General features: G+C 44.0%; 1 protein-coding gene across 7 annotated transcripts in view; it reads right to left on the bottom strand.

Moving 5' to 3' along the window:
• The window catches only part of cdc42bpab (CDC42 binding protein kinase alpha (DMPK-like) b), a 92,743-nt gene that overhangs the window by 34,989 nt on the left and 39,550 nt on the right, over positions 1-18,204 (bottom strand). For 4 of the 7 annotated variants that reach the window (XM_029733158.1, XM_029733154.1, XM_029733153.1 and 1 more), the window contains exons 4-11: positions 17,423-17,518; positions 16,709-16,857; positions 4,298-4,391; positions 2,143-2,343; positions 1,855-1,872; positions 915-1,053; positions 548-657; positions 308-387 (exon numbers count right to left, since the gene is read on the bottom strand). In XM_029733158.1, the coding sequence (XP_029589018.1) occupies positions 308-387; positions 548-657; positions 915-1,053; positions 1,855-1,872; positions 2,143-2,343; positions 4,298-4,391; positions 16,709-16,857; positions 17,423-17,518 (887 nt within the window). The remainder of the gene's footprint in view (positions 1-307; positions 388-547; positions 658-914; positions 1,054-1,854; positions 1,873-2,142; positions 2,344-4,297; positions 4,392-16,708; positions 16,858-17,422; positions 17,519-18,204) is intronic. The other 3 variants (XM_029733160.1, XM_029733156.1, XM_029733155.1) reach the window with 1 other exon arrangement.

The following is an 18,204-nucleotide window of genomic DNA, read 5'->3' as shown; positions in this document are numbered from 1 at the left end:
TGACAAACAATCCCGATTCAATAGCTTCTCACTAGTGGAAATTGAGTGCTAGTTTAAGTGTGGTTGAGGTTAGATCAGATGATAGAAAAGTAGGAGTGAAGTAGCCTGATCCCAGATCTGATTGTGCTGTGTAGTCTATGCTCATCGCTATGCCAAACATGACTATGGGGTTGTCAAGACGGCACAAACAGATCTGGGACCAGGCTAGGAGTGAGGATGTATTTTTATGCATGCTGTACATACTAACAAAGCTGTAGAAGTAAACGTTGTAACTGAAGACGAGTGACGTTGTTTAGCGGCCACTCACCATTTACTGGTGTAGGTGAAGCCTACGAAGGGCAGGTGGTGTCCAGAGAAGGCCGTGTGAGAGGGAGGGGGCATCGTCTCCTGACACAACACAAAACACATTTGATTTAAAACGCACCTCTACAACATTGCAGACCGTTGAGATGACGGCGCGATAAACGACGGAAACAGAGACGGAAAGATGAGTAAGAAAGACTCTAAGTCTTGATGTAGTCCCATAAACAGAAAGAGGGAGACTTACCGAGTTCTTGAGACAGTCATCGTCCACGTCAAAGTTGGACGTGTCTGTGGGGCTGCTGACTTCTGGTATGTAAGGGGCCTCGCACGTACGGATGTTGTCCCAGTCGATGCCTGACAGGAATGACAGACATTGGCATTATAGTTTCTTACGGTCATATTTATCATAATATACGGTTTCTTATTGTCGTATAAAATCGTATCACTATCGTCTAGTTTCACTTCAACGGCAATCATCATGATAAAAGCAGCTATAGTAATTTTAATCTCGATGATTGGAGACAAGAGTTAGCGAGATAATAGGCTAAAGTTATACAGACAAGAGTTACGGCGATACAGATAGAGTCCCCTCAAACGGTTTCAAGCCCTACCAGAGAAGAAGGGGTGAGATTTGAAGTCCTCGATGCCGTTCTGACCCAGGCGGTGCTCACGGCTGCAGATGAGGCGTCGGATAAGGTCCTTGGCCTCTTCGGACACGTCCGTCATCTGCAGGGGGAACTGGAAACGCTCCTAGGGACCCGGCGGAGGGAGGAGAGGAAAAGGAGTCAGAATAATGAGGATATGTCCCTAATGGCACCTTATTCCCTATTTTAGTGCACTACTTCTGACCAGGGAATATGGTACCATTTGGGATGCAAACTAAATATATTATTTGTGTAAAGTTGTCTTTCCATTTCTCGTTTATTTTTACTGATCATGCATTATCCCCATTGCAGTATAGTTCCATACTATAATTATTTTCCTGTTTCATGTATTTATTTGTGTACATGGTCCTTGACAAAGAAGCACAGCACATTTTATTTATTTATTATATAGCCCATGCATGTTTCCCCTGTTGCAGTAGAAAGCAGTATAGTTCTATGCAAGATGGTTTAATGCACACAAATAAGGCATTCTTCAGCTAATATGGCCGCCGGGTGAGAGTGAAGGTATAGTTGAAAGGTGATGGGAAGGGAGAGGAGGCAGAGCGGAGTGGTTTGGAGTCAGGATAGGCTGAAACTAACTCAGAGTAGGAGTTCTGATCTAGGATCAGGTCCCTTCTGTCCATATAATCTTCTTCATTATGATCTAAAAGGCTAAACTGATCTTAGACCAGCATTCGCATTCTAAATCGCTTGATACATACAGTCCCTGAACAGAACATACTCAAACTTTAACCACTATCACTCAGACCCAGTCCCAAATCGACCCCGAGCCACCTACCGCCTATGCACTTGTGGAGATCTGAGAGGAATCTAGAAGTGTATAGGGGGTAGGGGAAAAGGGTCCATTTGGGACTGGGCAATCAGACCCCGAAAAAGAAACACTCACAGCAGCACCTAACTCCTCCTGTCGGCGGACGGAAAGGATCAGGAGAAAAACGGGGTAGAGAAGAAGGAAGAGTTGAACGCTTTGAAGTCAGAAAGAAGAAAACTAACTATGAAACAGAAAGTACCTAGAACTTACAAACTCAGACTTCAGCCTAACACCTAAACAATCACACGCGTCTTGAACAAAGGTTTGAATAAAAACAAAAAAGGTCTTATTTAAAGATGGGTTTAGTACAGTAAGTACAATGTCACTACCTGTCACCATTAGCCACTAAGCAGCCCTCCTCACCTTGTGGTTCATGATCTTGCCGTAGGTCTCCACCAATGACTCTGCGTAGAAGGGGGTCTCCCCATACAGCATCTCGTACATGCACACCCCAAGGGACCACCAGTCACACTCAGGACCATACTTCCCCTTCCCATCCTCCATCGCCTGCAGGATCTCCGGAGAGATGTAGTCCGGGGTCCCCACGGCAACCGACGACTGGACCTGAGGGAGACCAGGCCCAGGACATGAATCGATTAGTGATTGGATGGATGACATGAGGGATCAACCATATAAATAATATAATACTTTATTTACAGTGCTGTCAGAAAGTATTCATACCCCTTGACTTATTCCACATAATGACAAAGTGAAAACATGTTTTTAGAAGTTTTTGCAAATTGATCGAAAATAGAATATCTAATTTACACAAATATTAACACCCCTTCGCTATGACACTCCAAATTGAGCTCAGGTGCATCCAATTTCCTTTGATCATCCTTAAGATGTCGCTACAACTTGATAGGAGTCCACCTGTGCCTCATCCAATTGTTTGGACATGATTTAGAAAGAAAAACACCTGTCTATATAGGGTCTCACAGTTGACAGCGCATGTCAGAGCAGAAACTATACCACGAAGTCCAAGGAACTGTCTGTAGATCTTAGAGATTATTATGATGAGACATACATTATATCTGGGGAAGGATATAAAACAATTTCTAGAGCATTTAAATGTTCCATGACCACAGTGGTCTCCATAATTGGGTAATGGAAAAAAATATGGAACTACCCAGACCCTGCCTAGAGCTAGACGTTTGATCGAACTGAGCAACCGGGCAAGAAGGACCTTGGTTAGGAAGGTGACCAAGAACCCAATGACCACTCTGACAGAACTACAGAGTTCCTTGGCTGATTAGGGAGAACTTCACAGAAGAACAACAGTCTATACAGCAATTCACCAATCTGGGGTTTATGGGAGAGTGGCCAGACTCCTGAGAAAAAAGCACATGACAGCACGACTGGAGTTTGCAAAAAGACACATGAAAGACAGCACATAAGGCAAAAGAATCTATGGTCTGATGAGACAAAATGTTAACTTTTTGGCCTGAATGCAAAGCACTATATGAAGCATGGTAGTGGCAGCATCATGCTATGGGGATGTTTTTCTACAGCAGGGACTGGGAGACTGGTAAGGATAGAGGGAACAATGAATGGAGCCAAATACAGGCAAATCCTTGATGAGAACCTGCTTCAGAGTGCAAATGATCTTAGACTGAGGCAAAGATTTACGTTCCAACAGGACAGGTACCCCAAACATACAGCCAAACAACAGTGGAATGGCTTCAAAACAAGAATGTGGAAGTCCTTGAGTGGCCCAGCCAAAACCCAGACTTGAATCCCATTGATAATCTGGGGAAAGACTTGAAGATTGCTGTTCACCGCCGCTCCCCATCTAACTTAACAAAGCTTGAGAAAATCTGCAAGGAAGAATGAGAGAAAATCCTCAAATCTAGATGCGCAAAGCTGATAGACATACCCAAGACGACTCAAAGCTGTAATCGCCGCCAAAGGTGCTTCTACAGAGTATTGACTCAGAAGTGTGAATACTTATATAAATGAGATATTTCTGTATTTCATTTTCAATAAAATGTGCTATTTCTAAAAACAAGTTTTCACTTTCTCATCATAGGGTATTGCGTGTAGATGGGTGAGAAACAGTTCATCCAGTTTGAATTCAGGCTTTAACAACAACGTGGGATAATAAGGGGTATGAATACTTTCTGAAGGCACTGTATCATCTGGAGCATTAATATGTAATCAGGAGATGTTAACTGCGTGTCCACAGTTTGGAGTCAAATACGTCCACCAAACATGAACGAGGCCATGCCATAGAGTTAATACTACATAAATAATACTTAACTGAGACTGGGCCAAAGGAGCATCAGTCACAGCAGCTTTAGAGAGACGGGTCCTCTAAGGTCTCAACTCATTCAAAGCCAAGTTGCCAACCCCTTTGGAGAAGCTCAACTAGAGGAAGTGTCTTAACCACAGGCAGAGCCATGAAATCCGCCGGAGGGGAGGCCAAGAAAGGGGGGGGGGGGTTTGATTGGTTGGTGGTTTGGAGGTGCTTGGTTTGGAACATAGCCGTGTGTGTGTGTGTGTGTGCGCATGTGCTCACCGTGCCGTCCTCCATGAGTTTAAGGCAGGAGCCAAAGTCAGCCAAGCGGATGTGGCCGTTCATGTCCATCAGGATGTTGTCTGGCTTGATGTCCCTGAGAGACACACACAGAGACACCAAACTAAATATACTGATACCTAAGAGGAAGAAGGATAGATGGAGGAAGCAGGAGTGGAACAAATCAAAAAACACTTATATCCCTGAGGGGGAGACTAGGAGAGAGAATGAGAGTGAAAACAACTTTAAACGCACACTAGTGATTGTTTGGTGTGAGAGAAAGAGACTGTGTGAGGGAGAGAAAGAGTTTGGTTCTGTAGAGAGTGTGTTTTCTCCTGGATGCCTTCACGTCTCCCCTCATTAAGTTGTGAAGAGGGCACAACAACACATTTCCCCTCAGCATTTGGCATGGGTCCCCAGATCCTCAAAAAGTTCTACAGCTGCACCATCGAGAGCATCCTGATCGGCTGCATCACCGCCTGGTATGGCAACTGTTCGGCATCTGACCGGAAGGCGCTACAGAGGGTGGTGCGTGTGGCCCAGTACGTCACTGGGGCCAAGCTTCCTGACATCCATGACCTATATACTAGGCGGTGTCAGAGGAAGGCCCAAAAAAGTGTCAAAGACTCCAGTTCCCCATAGACTGTTCTCTATGCTACCGCACAGCAAGCGGTACCAGAGCGCCAAGTCTAGGACCAAAAGACTCCTTAACAGCTTCTAGCCCCAAGCCATAAGACTGCTGAAGAAATAATCAAATGGCCACCCGGACTATTTACATTGACCCCCCTCCATTTGTTTTTACACTGCTACTACTCACTGTTTATGATCTACGTATAGTTACTTTACAAGTGACCTCGACTAACCTTTACCCCCGTACATTAACTCTGTATCGGTAGCCCCTGTATGTAGCCTAGTTATTATGTAATTTTCTTGTGTTACTTTTTTATTTTATTCAATTTTTTTAACTTGAGTTTATTTAGTAATTATTTTCTTAACTATTTGTTGAGCTGCATTGTTGGTTAAGGGCTTGTAAGTAAGCATTTCATGGTCTATTTATGGAGGTTTTGACAAAACCTTCAAATATCACCAAGTCCCCACTTCTCACAAATCAGGCTATGTTCTACTTCTCAAAATTGGCAGTTTTATTTTTGGGTTACCCGATTTTCAAAATGGTTTTAAATGCATTTAAGGGGGGTCCAGGCCTCACTGCCTGTTATGGGAGCACCCCACTATGGGCCCAAATCAATGGAGGCTGCCTCTAGTGATTTATGGAGGTTTTAGAAAATTCTTCAGAAAAACGACTAAGTCCAGACATCTCTGTTCATGTGACAAAATTTGATTTGAAGTCTTGTGTTTATTTGGGCCGTGCCTCACCCTTGCTGCCTCTATTGCCAATAGGGCAGGCCCCTCACAGGGTTACACACACCAGGAGACCCTGTCCCGACCACAATTCCGAGAAGGCATTACATCCCATTTAATGCTGAACAATGTCAAGCCCGTGTCTCCACTGTTCCCCTTATTAATATACTATTAATGCACAAAACATACCAGTGTAGCTGAAGCAAATCCAAGTTACACACACACACACACACACACACACACACACACACACACACACACACACACACACACACACACACACACACACACACACACACACACACACACACACACACTGGGAGGGTTCTAGTTGGAGGGAAGGGTGTAGGTGGGCAGTATGGGGGTACAGTACACCCTGCTCTGGGGAGGTAGGGGTGTAAGGTGGGGTACCCCCTACTCATAAGCAGGCACATAGAGAGGTAAACAGAAGCCCTGGCTTGCTGAGAGGATTGGGGAGGGGGAGTGGGGGGGGGCAGCAGGATACAAAAGAACAAAGGCTTCTCACTGGACAGCAGGATACTGAGGCTGCAGCCCAAAATGGCACCCTATTCCCTATAAAGTGCACTACTTTTGACCAGTTGACCAGAGCCCTAGTGGCCCTGGTCAAAAGTAGTGCACTTAATAGGAAATAGCTCGATGCCATTTGGGATTCAGACGAGAGACACAGAGAGAAGGAGCCTTTCTTTTCATGTTGAATCAAGTCAATGGGCTAAAAGGTACACCAACAGAACACCTTCTCACAAAGTAGACCTACTTACATTCGCCTCAAGTTTAGTTTAGTTATACAGTCATTTCTGTGTTGTTTATTTAACCATGTCTTTAACTGTGTCTTTGGGCTCCCGAGTGGCGCAGCAGTCTAAGGCACTGCATCGCAGTTGCATTAGGCATCACAACAGTCCCTGGTTCGGATCCAGGCTGTATCACATCCGGCCATGATTGGGAGTCCCATAGCGCGGCGCACAATTGGGCCAGCGTCGTCCGTGTAGGACGTCATTGTAAATAAGAATGTGTTCTTAACTGACTTGCCTAGTTAAATAAAGGTTAAATAAATTTAAAATCACTGGACATGCCTTCTCTTCAGTACAAACTCTGTTTCCCAGTGTGCACCTCTCCCCACACCTCTGCTCCCTCTACTTAACACCTCTGTGGGTGTCTCCAACCTCTCACTTATAGGCTCAAACCTGGCCCTAACCTGCCTCTCTCTGTGTATGTATATGTGTGTGTTCCTCCTCCAGATAAACCAATTAGTACACAGTGAAAACCTGAGCCGCTAACAAGCAGAGATCAAACAAACAGAACATGGCTACCACCCCTCTTTCCCTCCCTGTCTCTTTCGCTTGCTTCATCTCTACCTCCCTCTGTCTTTATCCACCTCCCCTCTATGTCGCTATCTGACATTCCCTTTTCTCCCGTCCAACCTCTCATTCCTCCCTCCCTGTAAGGCCACGGTGACTCGACAGTGGGCGGCGTGGGCAGGTTAACATGGCTAACAACATTAGCGCTTTCTCCCCTAGACATAGCACAGGGGATGCTAAGTTAGTTAGCTTAGCACGTTGCTAATTAGGCTGCTCTGTCTCAGGCAGGGCAGGGCTCCTGCGGTCTTAAGGAAGGAGCAGTGGGGCTGAGAATAGAGGGAGGTAATCTCCTTTAAGACCTCAATGGCATCCATCTGTGAGGGCCATCTGGACACACACACACACGGGTGGACTGGGACAAGAATTCAGCCCTGGCATTTTATCCACACTGTTTGCCTCCCTGTTGTGCTATCTATCTGTCTCAGCATCTTCTCTGCTGTCACTCTGTGCTTCTTCTTGTTCTCTCAATGTCTGTATGCCTGTCTGCTTAAGCCTTATACTAGGCTTGGGCAGTATGCCGTATACCGGAGTATTTTGAAATAGCCACAGGATGGCTTTTCAATACCGCCAAAACGATTTAAAGTTAGTTTTTTTAAAATAAATTGGAATATTTGGAGCTACTTTTTAAGTAAATACCTGTAGTCAACTTGTGAAATACGTTAGGAGATTAAAAAAAAAAGATTGCGTTCTTCATTTCACGCATCACATAACTTTTCATTATGAATCTTACCCATAGTCCCCAGTCACATAGTGTTTGTTTACAAGCACACAATGAATAGTGGCTGGAGTCTTGTGAGTCACTGTGGTGCAGCACGCTACAGGTGATCTGGTTACAGTATGGAATTCACAACTAAATGTTTGCCAGCTAGATGTAACTTTTAAGTTAACTGTCTCAAATGTTCTAAATGATCTGCAGTTGTGCATTTGATTTGCTAATTTAGTAGCTAGTTAGCTAGCTATCTTGCTAAACAAGGCATCTTGCAAAATCAAGCTTTGATTGGTAACAGCAGAGAATCTCTTCCTGGATGAAGAGCCTTGCTGTCCAATATTTGTTTTGTGCGCGCAGCAAACTGAGTGGTATTTTTGAGCTACTTGTATAACTTTATGAGCTGGGATGACTGTCCTGCAAATAAACTAAACAAAAATATAAAACGCAACATGTAACACTTTCAACGACTGCACTGAATTACAGTTCATATAAGGAAATCAGTCAATTGAAATTAATTAACTAGTCCCTAATCTATGGATTTCACATTAATGGGCAGGGGCGCAGCCATGGGTGGGTCTGGAAGGGCATAGACCCACCCACTGGGGGTCCAGGCCCAGCCAATCAGAATTTGTTTTTCCCCACAAAAGGGCTTTATTACAGACAGAAATACTCCTCCGTTTCATCAGCTGTCCAGGTGGCTGGTCTCGAACAATCCCGCAGGTAAAGAAGCAGGATGTGGAGGTCCGCGGCTGGTGTGGTTGTGAGGCCGGTTGGACATACTGCCAAATTCTCCTAAACAACGTTGGAGGCAACTTATGGCAGATAATTGAATATTCATTTATCTGGCAACAGCTCTGGTGGACATTCTTGCAGTCAGTATTCCAATTGCACGCTCCTTCAAAACTTGAGGCATGTGTCATTGTGTGACAATTTCTTTATTTATTTGTTGTACTTTTTACCCCCTTTTTTTAACTTTTACACCTTTTTCATGATATCCAAATTGGTAGTTACAGTCTTGTCCCATTGCTGCAACTCCAATACGGACTCGGGAGAGGCAAAGGTCAAGAGCCATGCATCCTACGAAACACGACCCTGCCAAGACTGCTTCTTGACACCCTGCTCGCTTAACCCGGAAGCCAGCCGCACCAATGTATCGGAGGAAACACCGTACAACTGGCGACCAAAGTCCGCTTGCAGGCATCCGGCCCGCCTCAAGGAGTTGCAAGAGCACAATGGGACAAGGACATCCCAGCCGGCCAAACCTTCCCCTAACCCGGACGAAGCTGGGCCAATTATGCGCCGCCTCATGGGTCTCCCGGTCACCGCCGGCTGTGACACAGCCTGGGATCGAACCCAGGGCTGTAGTGACGCCTCAAGTACTGAGATGCAGTGCCTTAGAGAGGCAAAACTGCACATTTCAGAGTGGCCTTTTATTCTCCCCAAACATTACCTGTGTAAAGATCATGCTGTTTAATCAGCTTCTTGATATGCCACACCTGTAAGGTGGATGGATTATCTTGGCAAAGGAGAAAGGCTCACTACCAGGGATGTAAACAAATTTGTGCATAAAATTTGAAAGAAATAAGCTTTGAGTGCGTATGGAACATTTCTATGTTCTTTTATTTCAGCTTATGAAACATGAAACACTTTACATGTTGCGTTTATATTTTTGTTCAGTAAAGTTTAGGTCAGCGACTGTATAAAATGTGCAATCGTTAGCATTTAGTTAGCATTCGTTATGGGATTTTACATGGACTTGTTAGCACTGCTAACCTATGGATCTCAGCGGCTCAGTGGGGTTTGAAAATAGTGCCCCCTGTGTTCAGTGCCGGTATTACGGAATATCACAGGATGTTACAAGGTCAGTATGAAGGTATGACAATTTGGATACCGCTCAAGCATACCTTACACATTATAAAAGCCAAGCTAATGACTTAGGCTATATTGCAAATGAGAGATATTTTTGGTTGACAAAACGAGTTGCTATATTTTACTTTCAAAATAGAATTAAAGAATTTCAATTTTTGTATATATATTTTTTAATTAATTGCATACATCTTTATGTGTACTAACTAATATCTTACGCTAATTCATTTGGGTTTAAACACCTGAGGAAGTGGAAACTCAAAGCACATAAACTAGATCGCTAACTAAATATAATACACACTGCTAGTAGACATGTATTCATCTAACAATAAATGTTATGTCCTAAAAAAACATTGCAGTTGTAAGCTACTACCCAAGGCCTATGCCCTCGCAACGGCAGGTGAACATTTCGCGCACGCATGCCACTCTATATCTCAAAGCCATATCAAATATATATAGTTGCTATTGAGCTAAGAAATAAATGACCCCTACAGAAAGCTGAGACCCTACTCTCTTCGACAGGGACAAGGGGAAGAAGGATCCAAAGCTGTGTTTTTCCCACAATTGCATTTTGAAATGATCAGAATGCATTTTATCTCGAACACATGAGGGGAGAGGAGAGTGGCTCGTTCATTACAGCAGCAGGCCCCACTGAGGGCACAGGCCAGATACTTTCAGTACATGAGGATATTGCACTTTACTGTTTGACCAAATCATAGTTTTAGCCGCACAAAAAAATTAGTGAGGTGACAATGTAGAATGTGCTCTTTCTACATTTATAGGCGCACTTTCGTTTAGTTTTTTTTATGATTCATGATCTTGGCTGTCTAACTGATGACATAGTCGGAGCTGGGCTCTTTTCTGATGCCGCGTTTGACTTTGAACGTGAGTTTGCGTGACCGGAGCTCAGCTTATCAGAAAACCAGGCCGGCCTATCTTGGTAGGACCCTTTAAAGGCTCATTATAGATAAAAAATACAAATAAAATAAAAAAACATCTTAGCAGGCCCATGGGCCACCGGCCATGTCACCTTTCTGATTGTTTTATTTTTTAGGGTGTGTGTGTGTCAATTTCGACCAGCTCACCCAACAACAACAAAAAATGTCCAGCCCCTCTGGCATTTGCCAGAATTGCCAGATGGTCAATCCACCCCTGCAAACAAACAAGCATACACACGCGCAAACAGACACACATCACGTTTCCTTACAGAGACAGGGACAGATATAGGGAAGGGACACAGACAAACACACACAAAATGCTCTATGGGACCTCATCGCCACTGTTTGGACGCACGCGCAAACAACCTGTACATACATACACACCATTGGCCGTTACTGATTTAGGTACCATTTATTAACATTTCTACAACAACAAACAGGGCATTGTTCCAGCCACTGTTGCCATGGTGGCTTTATAATATTAACCGGTAATGAGGTGTCTGTGGCCATGGTCAGTGCAGTGGTCCTTCTGATGAAAGGGGTTGGTCCCTTAGATCAGTGGGTGGAAACAGGGCTGTGGAGCACACATGGCCCTGATCAATAATATAACACACACACACACACACACACACACACACACACACACACACACACACACACACACGGCCCTGATCAATGGAGAGAAAGAGACACACACATAGGCATGCGCATCACACACGACGAGTGTGCACAAACACAAAGACACTGACACAAACAACACTAACACACACACACACACACACACACACACACACACACACACACACACACAGGCCAGATGCTGGCCCTGCTAACAGTGAGCTGGGCCATGCTGAGTTGGTCCATTGAAGTGTTTGTTTGTCCCTGTGGGAGGCCATGCCGATCACTGACCACTGATCAGCCTCACACACACAGACTGACTAATGAGGAGGGGGATAGCCACTAACCTCTGTAAAAAAGTATACATATATTTCATTGAACCATTAGGCCTACTTCTCCTAGGTAGGTTATTGTGATTGAGATATAACAGTTGAGCTGCGTTTCAGTGGCACTGACAAGGCATTATGCTTACAGCGGTACTTAACATATACAGGACTGAACTACTTAACTTACATAGACCATTTCTATAACTAGGCCATCCTCATTTCAGAAATGTGGCCTATATGCACTGATTCGAGCTATTTTAATGGGCCTTAGATTAGATCAACTACAGGGTTAGCCTAATGCACTGTCCTTACAGTAAGTGTAAGTCACATCCACAGCAAAACACACACACACACACACACACACACACACACACACACACACACACACACACACACACAGAGAGAGAATGCACCCTCCTCAGGGGACCTTCCCTTGCTGTATCCACCCTCCATAAACCAAGCGTGCCAATCACACCCCCCCACACACACACACACACCACACCCCCGAGCACCCCGTCATTACCGTCCCAAAACGTCTCAGAGGGCCTCAAAGGGGAATGACACGTCAACAGCCACTGCCCCTCCCCCCCAACTCCCCCTAAAACACCATACAATTAGTGGGTCCCCAATGCTACACTGAGTCTATACTACTGCTCTGCTATGGGAGATCAATGCTACTACTGGCCAGCCAGGCACACCCTAACGCCTGTGTGCCTCTTCCCCTCCTCTCTCTTCTGTTCCTCTCTCGATCTGTCCTCTCATCTCTCTCCCTTTGTCCTCTCTCCCCCCTCCCCCTCAGTCTCTCCCCCTCTCTCTCCTCTGTCCTCCACTTCCATTCCTCCCTCCCTCCCTTTTGGGGACACAATCAAATCATTGCTCCAAGGCCTCTTCAGAGTCAAGACAGTCATTATGCAGATGAAGCCTGGTGACCACTTCCTGTGTGTGAGAGGGAGAGTGGTTTCCACCACACAGGCATCAGACATCCCACGAGCCCTTGAGGCTGAGGGCTTTTCCAATTGGCTGTCACATCCCTGATCACAAAACTCCCTCATTGCCAGGGCGTCAGTCAGGGGACCACCGCAACACATCTATTTAGATTGAGAGTTTTGCTCAGTTGGTAGAGCATGGCGCTTGCAACGACAGGATAGTGGGTTTGATTCCCGGGACCACCAGTACGTTCAAAAAAATGTGTGCAAACATGACAAAGTTGCTTTGGATAAAAGCATCTGCTAAATGGTATATATTATTTATATGTGAATGAGACTTGACATAGAGTACCAGTCAAAAGTTTGGACACACCTACTGATTGCAGGGTTTATCTTTATTTGTACAATTTTCTACTTTGTAGAATAATAGTGAAGACATCAAAACTATGAAATGACACATATGGAATCATGTAGTAACCAAAAAAAGTGTTAAACAAATCAAAAATGTATTGTATATTCTTCAAAGTAACGACCCTTTGCCTTGATGACAGCTTGGCACACTCTTGGCATTCTCTCAACCAGCTTCATGAGGTAGTCACCTGGAATTTCAATTAACAGGTGTGCCTTGATAAAAGTTAATTTATGGAATTTCTTTCCTTCTTAATGCGTTTGAGCCAATCAGTTGTGTTATGACAAGGTGGGGGTGGTATACAGAAGATAGCCCTATTTGGAATAACACCAAGTCCATATGTGACCCGATTCAGGAAACTAGGCGTATGTCGCAAGTCACGACTTCACAGGAGAGCCTTTTGAACGCAAAACATTTTCTTTTATCAAAATAGGTTTTTTTGGCTGAAATGCCTTCTCAAACATGAACTTTCATGTGCCTTAATATCAAACTTCAATGTCATCTGTAAATGCAAATAAAATTGTTAAATTACGAGCCTAGTTGGTTTAGCCACAGAGAAAGTAAGCAACCTTCCTGCTAGCCATGATTGGCTGAGAAAATGAGTGGGCTGGACATGCCGAGAGATGAGTTTGGATTGGTCTGCGGTGTTGCATCGTGCCTATAAAATTAGCTGCTCATAATGCCTTGAAAATCGTTTCTACTGCATTTTGTTTTTTAAATAATGTTATCCATGGAGAACTGCAAATATGTTGCTACTGCTCTCAATGACATAGCCGTCCTGAATTTATCAGGTACTATCGACAACGGTCAGTGGGCAAAAGCTGTGATGGACTACTTTCTGGACGACGAATGCTGACTCTCTCAAAAAATAACACGTTGAAATCAGTGGAACACAACGGGCCAAACAAGCTGTGCAAACTAAATAGAAATAATACAGCATGTCTTATAAAAGGGGTTGCAGTCTGCCGTGAAGCTTTCATCCATGTATACAGGTAAGAATCTAGCTACAGATTCAGATATTATACTTTTCAAATTTTGTCAGAAAGTTGTTTTCATTGAAAGCTAAAGCCAGCTGGAGTTCGATGACTGGCTTGCTAACTAACTAACATTAAACTTAATGTTATATGGTTAACTTTAGCTTGCTATGACAATCGGTTTGTATTGCTAGTAACGTTACTCTATGGATTGGGATTATAGTTCATTTTTTTTAGCTAGCTAACGTTAAATGTCTAAACGAAAGATCCCAAGTTACAGCTTGCTGTTAGCTAGCTAACGTTAGTAGAGGTTAGGTGCCTGGCTTGCTAGCTAACATTACTTATGTATATGAGGTGTGTGTAACGTTAGTGATGCGTCCTCAGAATGCCATTTCGCATTGCTAGTTATAGCCTAATGTTAGCTAGCCAACTAGCTAACATTGAACCTATTGGTTAACGTTAGCTAGCTATGACAATGGGTTTGTATTGCTAGTTAAAGCTTGCTGTTAGCTAGCCAGCTGACAATAGATGGCGGGCTAGCAAAAGTAGCTAACATTACCTGTATGAACTGTGTGTAGTGATCTCAGAATGCCATTTCACATCCATTGTATAATAATGCAAAAATATTTGTATCTGGAATTTGTCTTTCAGCATCAATCAGTATTACACGCCTGACTCTAATCCATGCACTATTTCTTCACCAACTACGGAGTTGGGAAAACACGTGTGGACTTGAATTGTGATAACTACCATGTCCAAAACATGAACAAGTTTGTGCTCTGGTATTGTGCCTGGTGGACCATGGACAAGCTCCACCACAATCTGGACCTTCACTTCCTGATCACGGGCCACACCAAGTTTGCCCCTGACTGGTGCTTCGGCCTCATCAAGCAGCGCTTCAGAAAGACCAGAGTGAACACTTTGTCTGAGATTGCTGGTGCTGTGAAGGACAGCACTGTGACAGGGGTCAACATCCCACAGCTGGTTGGACTGGAGGATGGTACGGTGCTGGTGGAAAGCTATGGCTGGCAACAACACCTGACTCCGTACTTCAGGCCGCTGCTACAGATCAAACAGTACCAGCACTTCAGGTAAAAAATTATTTTCATTGTATGAGGTTATTCTTATCTAAACTTGGGAGGTGAATTGATGTTGTGCAGGGTTGTAATGTCTTCGGATTTTTTGTTGTTATTCCCTGTTTTAGAGCGTCGATGCTATGGAGCCTGGTGTTGTCACCAAGGAGCGTTCGGCCTGTCGGGACAAGGTTTTTGCTGCTGCGCAACGCTGAATGCGTGTAGACAAAGGAGAGCTCTCTAGTAGGTACCAAAACATTCAAAGGCCCTTTTCTCAAAAGTGAGTTTACAAGTATATCAACTTTCAAAATAGAATTACTTTCCCATTGTTCATCAAGCACGCTGTGTATGATATTCCATTTTGTAGCTCTGAGTCTCTACTTTTATCCAATGTAAAAAAAAACAATTTCAAATTGTGCTACATAAGACCGAATCCAGGTGGTGAGTCACGTGCCAAGAAAAGCTCAAATAAGCAAAGAGAAACGACAGTCCATCATTACTTTAAGTCAGTAAATCCGGACAATATCAAGAACTTTGAAAGTGTCTTCAAGTGCAGTCGCAAAAACCATCATGCGCTATGATGAAACTGTCTCTCACTAGGACAGCCACAGCAAAGGAAGACCCAGAATTACTTCTGCTGCAGAGGATATTAGAGTTATCAGCCTCAGAAATCGGCAATTAACTGCACCTCAGATTGAAGCCCTAATAAATGCTTCACAGAGTTCAAGTAACAGACACATCTCAACATCAACTGTTCAGAGGAGACTGCGTGAATCAGGCCTTGATGGTCGAATTACTACAAAGAAACCACTACTAAAGGACACCAATAAGAAGAGACTTGCATGGGCCAAGAAACACGAGCAATGGACATTAGACCGGTGGAAATCTCTCCTTTGGTCTGATGAGTCCAAATTTGAGATTTCTGGTTCAAACCGCCGTGTCTTTGTGAGACATACAGTAGGTGAACGGAGGAGCTCCGCATTTGTGGTTCCCACCATGAAGCATGGAGGAGGAGGTGTGATGGTGTAGGGGTGCTTTGCTGGTGACACTGTCAGTGATGTATTTAGAATTCAAGGCACACTTAACCAGCATGGCTACCACAGCATTCTACAGCAATATGCCATTCCATTTGGTTTGCGCTTAGTGGGACTACCATTTGTTTTCAACAGGACAATGACCCAACACACCTCCAAGCTGTATAAGGGCTATTTGACCAAGAAGGAGAGTGATGGAGTGCTGCCTCAGATGACCTGGCCACCACAATCAACCGACCTCAACCCAATTGAGATGGTTTGGGAAGAGTTGGACCGCAGAGCGAAGGAAAAGCAGCCAAGAAGTGCTCAGCATATGGGGGAACTCCTTCAAGACTGTTGGAACAGTATTCCAGGTGACTACCTCATGAAGCCGGTTGAAAGAATGCCAAGAGTGTGCAAAGCTGTCATCAAGGCAAAGGGGTGGCTACTTTGAAGAATGTAAAATATATTTTCATTTGTTTAACACTTTTGGTTACTACATGATTCCATATGTGTTATTTCATAATGTTGATGTCTTCACTATTACTTTACAATGTAGAAAATAGTAAAAATCTAGAAAAACCCTGGAATGAGTAGGTATGTCCAAACTTTTGACTGGTACTGTATGTGATCGCACGCTCTCTTTTCTAAGGTGCATCATATTTTGAATACCTAGCTTTAGAGTCACAATGGAGCCAAATATTTCAAAGTTCATACAGGTGGCTTGGAAAAATGAGTCTTCATGAGTCATTAATACAACACACATTAACAAACGCTCGTGTGTGTGTGTGTGTGTGTGTGTGTGTGTGTGTGTGTGTGTGACTCACCTGTGGACATAGTGCAGTTGGTGCACTGAGTCAATAGCCAGGACCATCTCAGCTAGGTAGAATCTAGCCATGTCCTCCGGCAACCTGTCTTCAAACTTACTAAGCAGGGTGAGCAGGTCCCCACCCACATAATAATCCATCACCAGATACTGTAGAGAGGGGAAAGTAATAATGTTAATATCACTGACAATGTAGTGATAATAATATTGCACAATTAACACTCTCTGTATTCCTCAACTTTTTCCCCCTCCATCTTCCGAACTTACCTTCTTCAGGTTCTACCCCCTTCTCCTTACTCTCCTTTCTCATCCTGCCATTCTTTCAGCCTACTCCATCACTCCTTTAACGTTAACTGTCATCCTATTATTTCTTTCATCCTGCCTCTTCACAGCTTGTGTACATCCCAAACAGCATCCCGTTCTCTATATATTGCACTACTTATGACCAGAGCCTTTTGCCCCAGTAAAAAGTAGGGGCAAAAGGGTAAAGGGTAAAGGGCGCCATTTGCGACGCAAGCCTTGAAATGTGAAAGGGGAAGGGCAGTCGGCGCAACAGTGGAAGCCAATGAGAGTCCATTAGAATGCTGCTTAGTTAATCAACTGACCCGTCACTATACATTTACCCAACTAATGCTCAAGTGGTCACCATATGAAACTGATTGACATACAGTATATTGAAAGCCTTTGAAACATTTGAAGTTAGTGGAGATCTTACCAGGTTGTTGTCGTCCTGGAAGGCGTAGTGCAGGGTGGTGATCCACTGGCTGTCCCCGTTCACCAGCACGTCCCGCTCCTCCCGGAAACACGCCGTCTGAGGGAGAGGACAACCGTCATACAAAGATAATGAATAGAATGTAGCTACTCTCATTGGAACTCACTGGAACTCATCATTATTTGGTCCAACCCAGTGCTTCTTTTGGGCAGGAGCTCACCGGAACTGAGGACCAGCACCTCAAATTTGCTTCCGCTTGACTTCCTGCACCTCTTATAGAATACCAGCTAAAAAGTATTGCAGAGTTCCTTCACCTAAATATAAAGGAAATGAGTGCCAGCACCGATTTCAATCGAAGTCAAGCACTGTTCCAACAAGTGTATAATGAATTCCTGTGTCTGCTAGTGGTGGGAACCACAGAAATAGAATCTATTGAGTCTACCTCTATGTGAGAAACCCCCTTTCAGAATGTTTTGGGATCAATTAAGTATATCAATTCAATTACACTTTCTAACAAACTTATTACACAGTCAAATGTATATTTTCCATCCGTATGGACAAAGCTCATTCTAACTCTATGAGCAAGCCAGCCTCTGTCCTCTGCCTGTAGCTAGACTACACTATATATAAAAAAGTATGTGGACACCCCTTCAAATTGGTGGGTTTGGCTATTTCAGCAAAACCCGTTACTGACAGTTATATAAAACCAAGCACAGAGCCGTGCAACCTCAATAGACAAACGTTGGTAGTAGAACGGCCTTACTGAAGAGCTCAGTGACTTTCAA

Source organism: Salmo trutta, chromosome 35, assembly GCF_901001165.1.
Source record: "Salmo trutta chromosome 35, fSalTru1.1, whole genome shotgun sequence".
Taxonomy (NCBI): Eukaryota; Metazoa; Chordata; class Actinopteri; order Salmoniformes; family Salmonidae; genus Salmo; species Salmo trutta.
The sequence above is the reverse complement of the archived record's forward strand: the minus strand, read 5'-3'. Positions and strand labels throughout refer to the sequence as shown.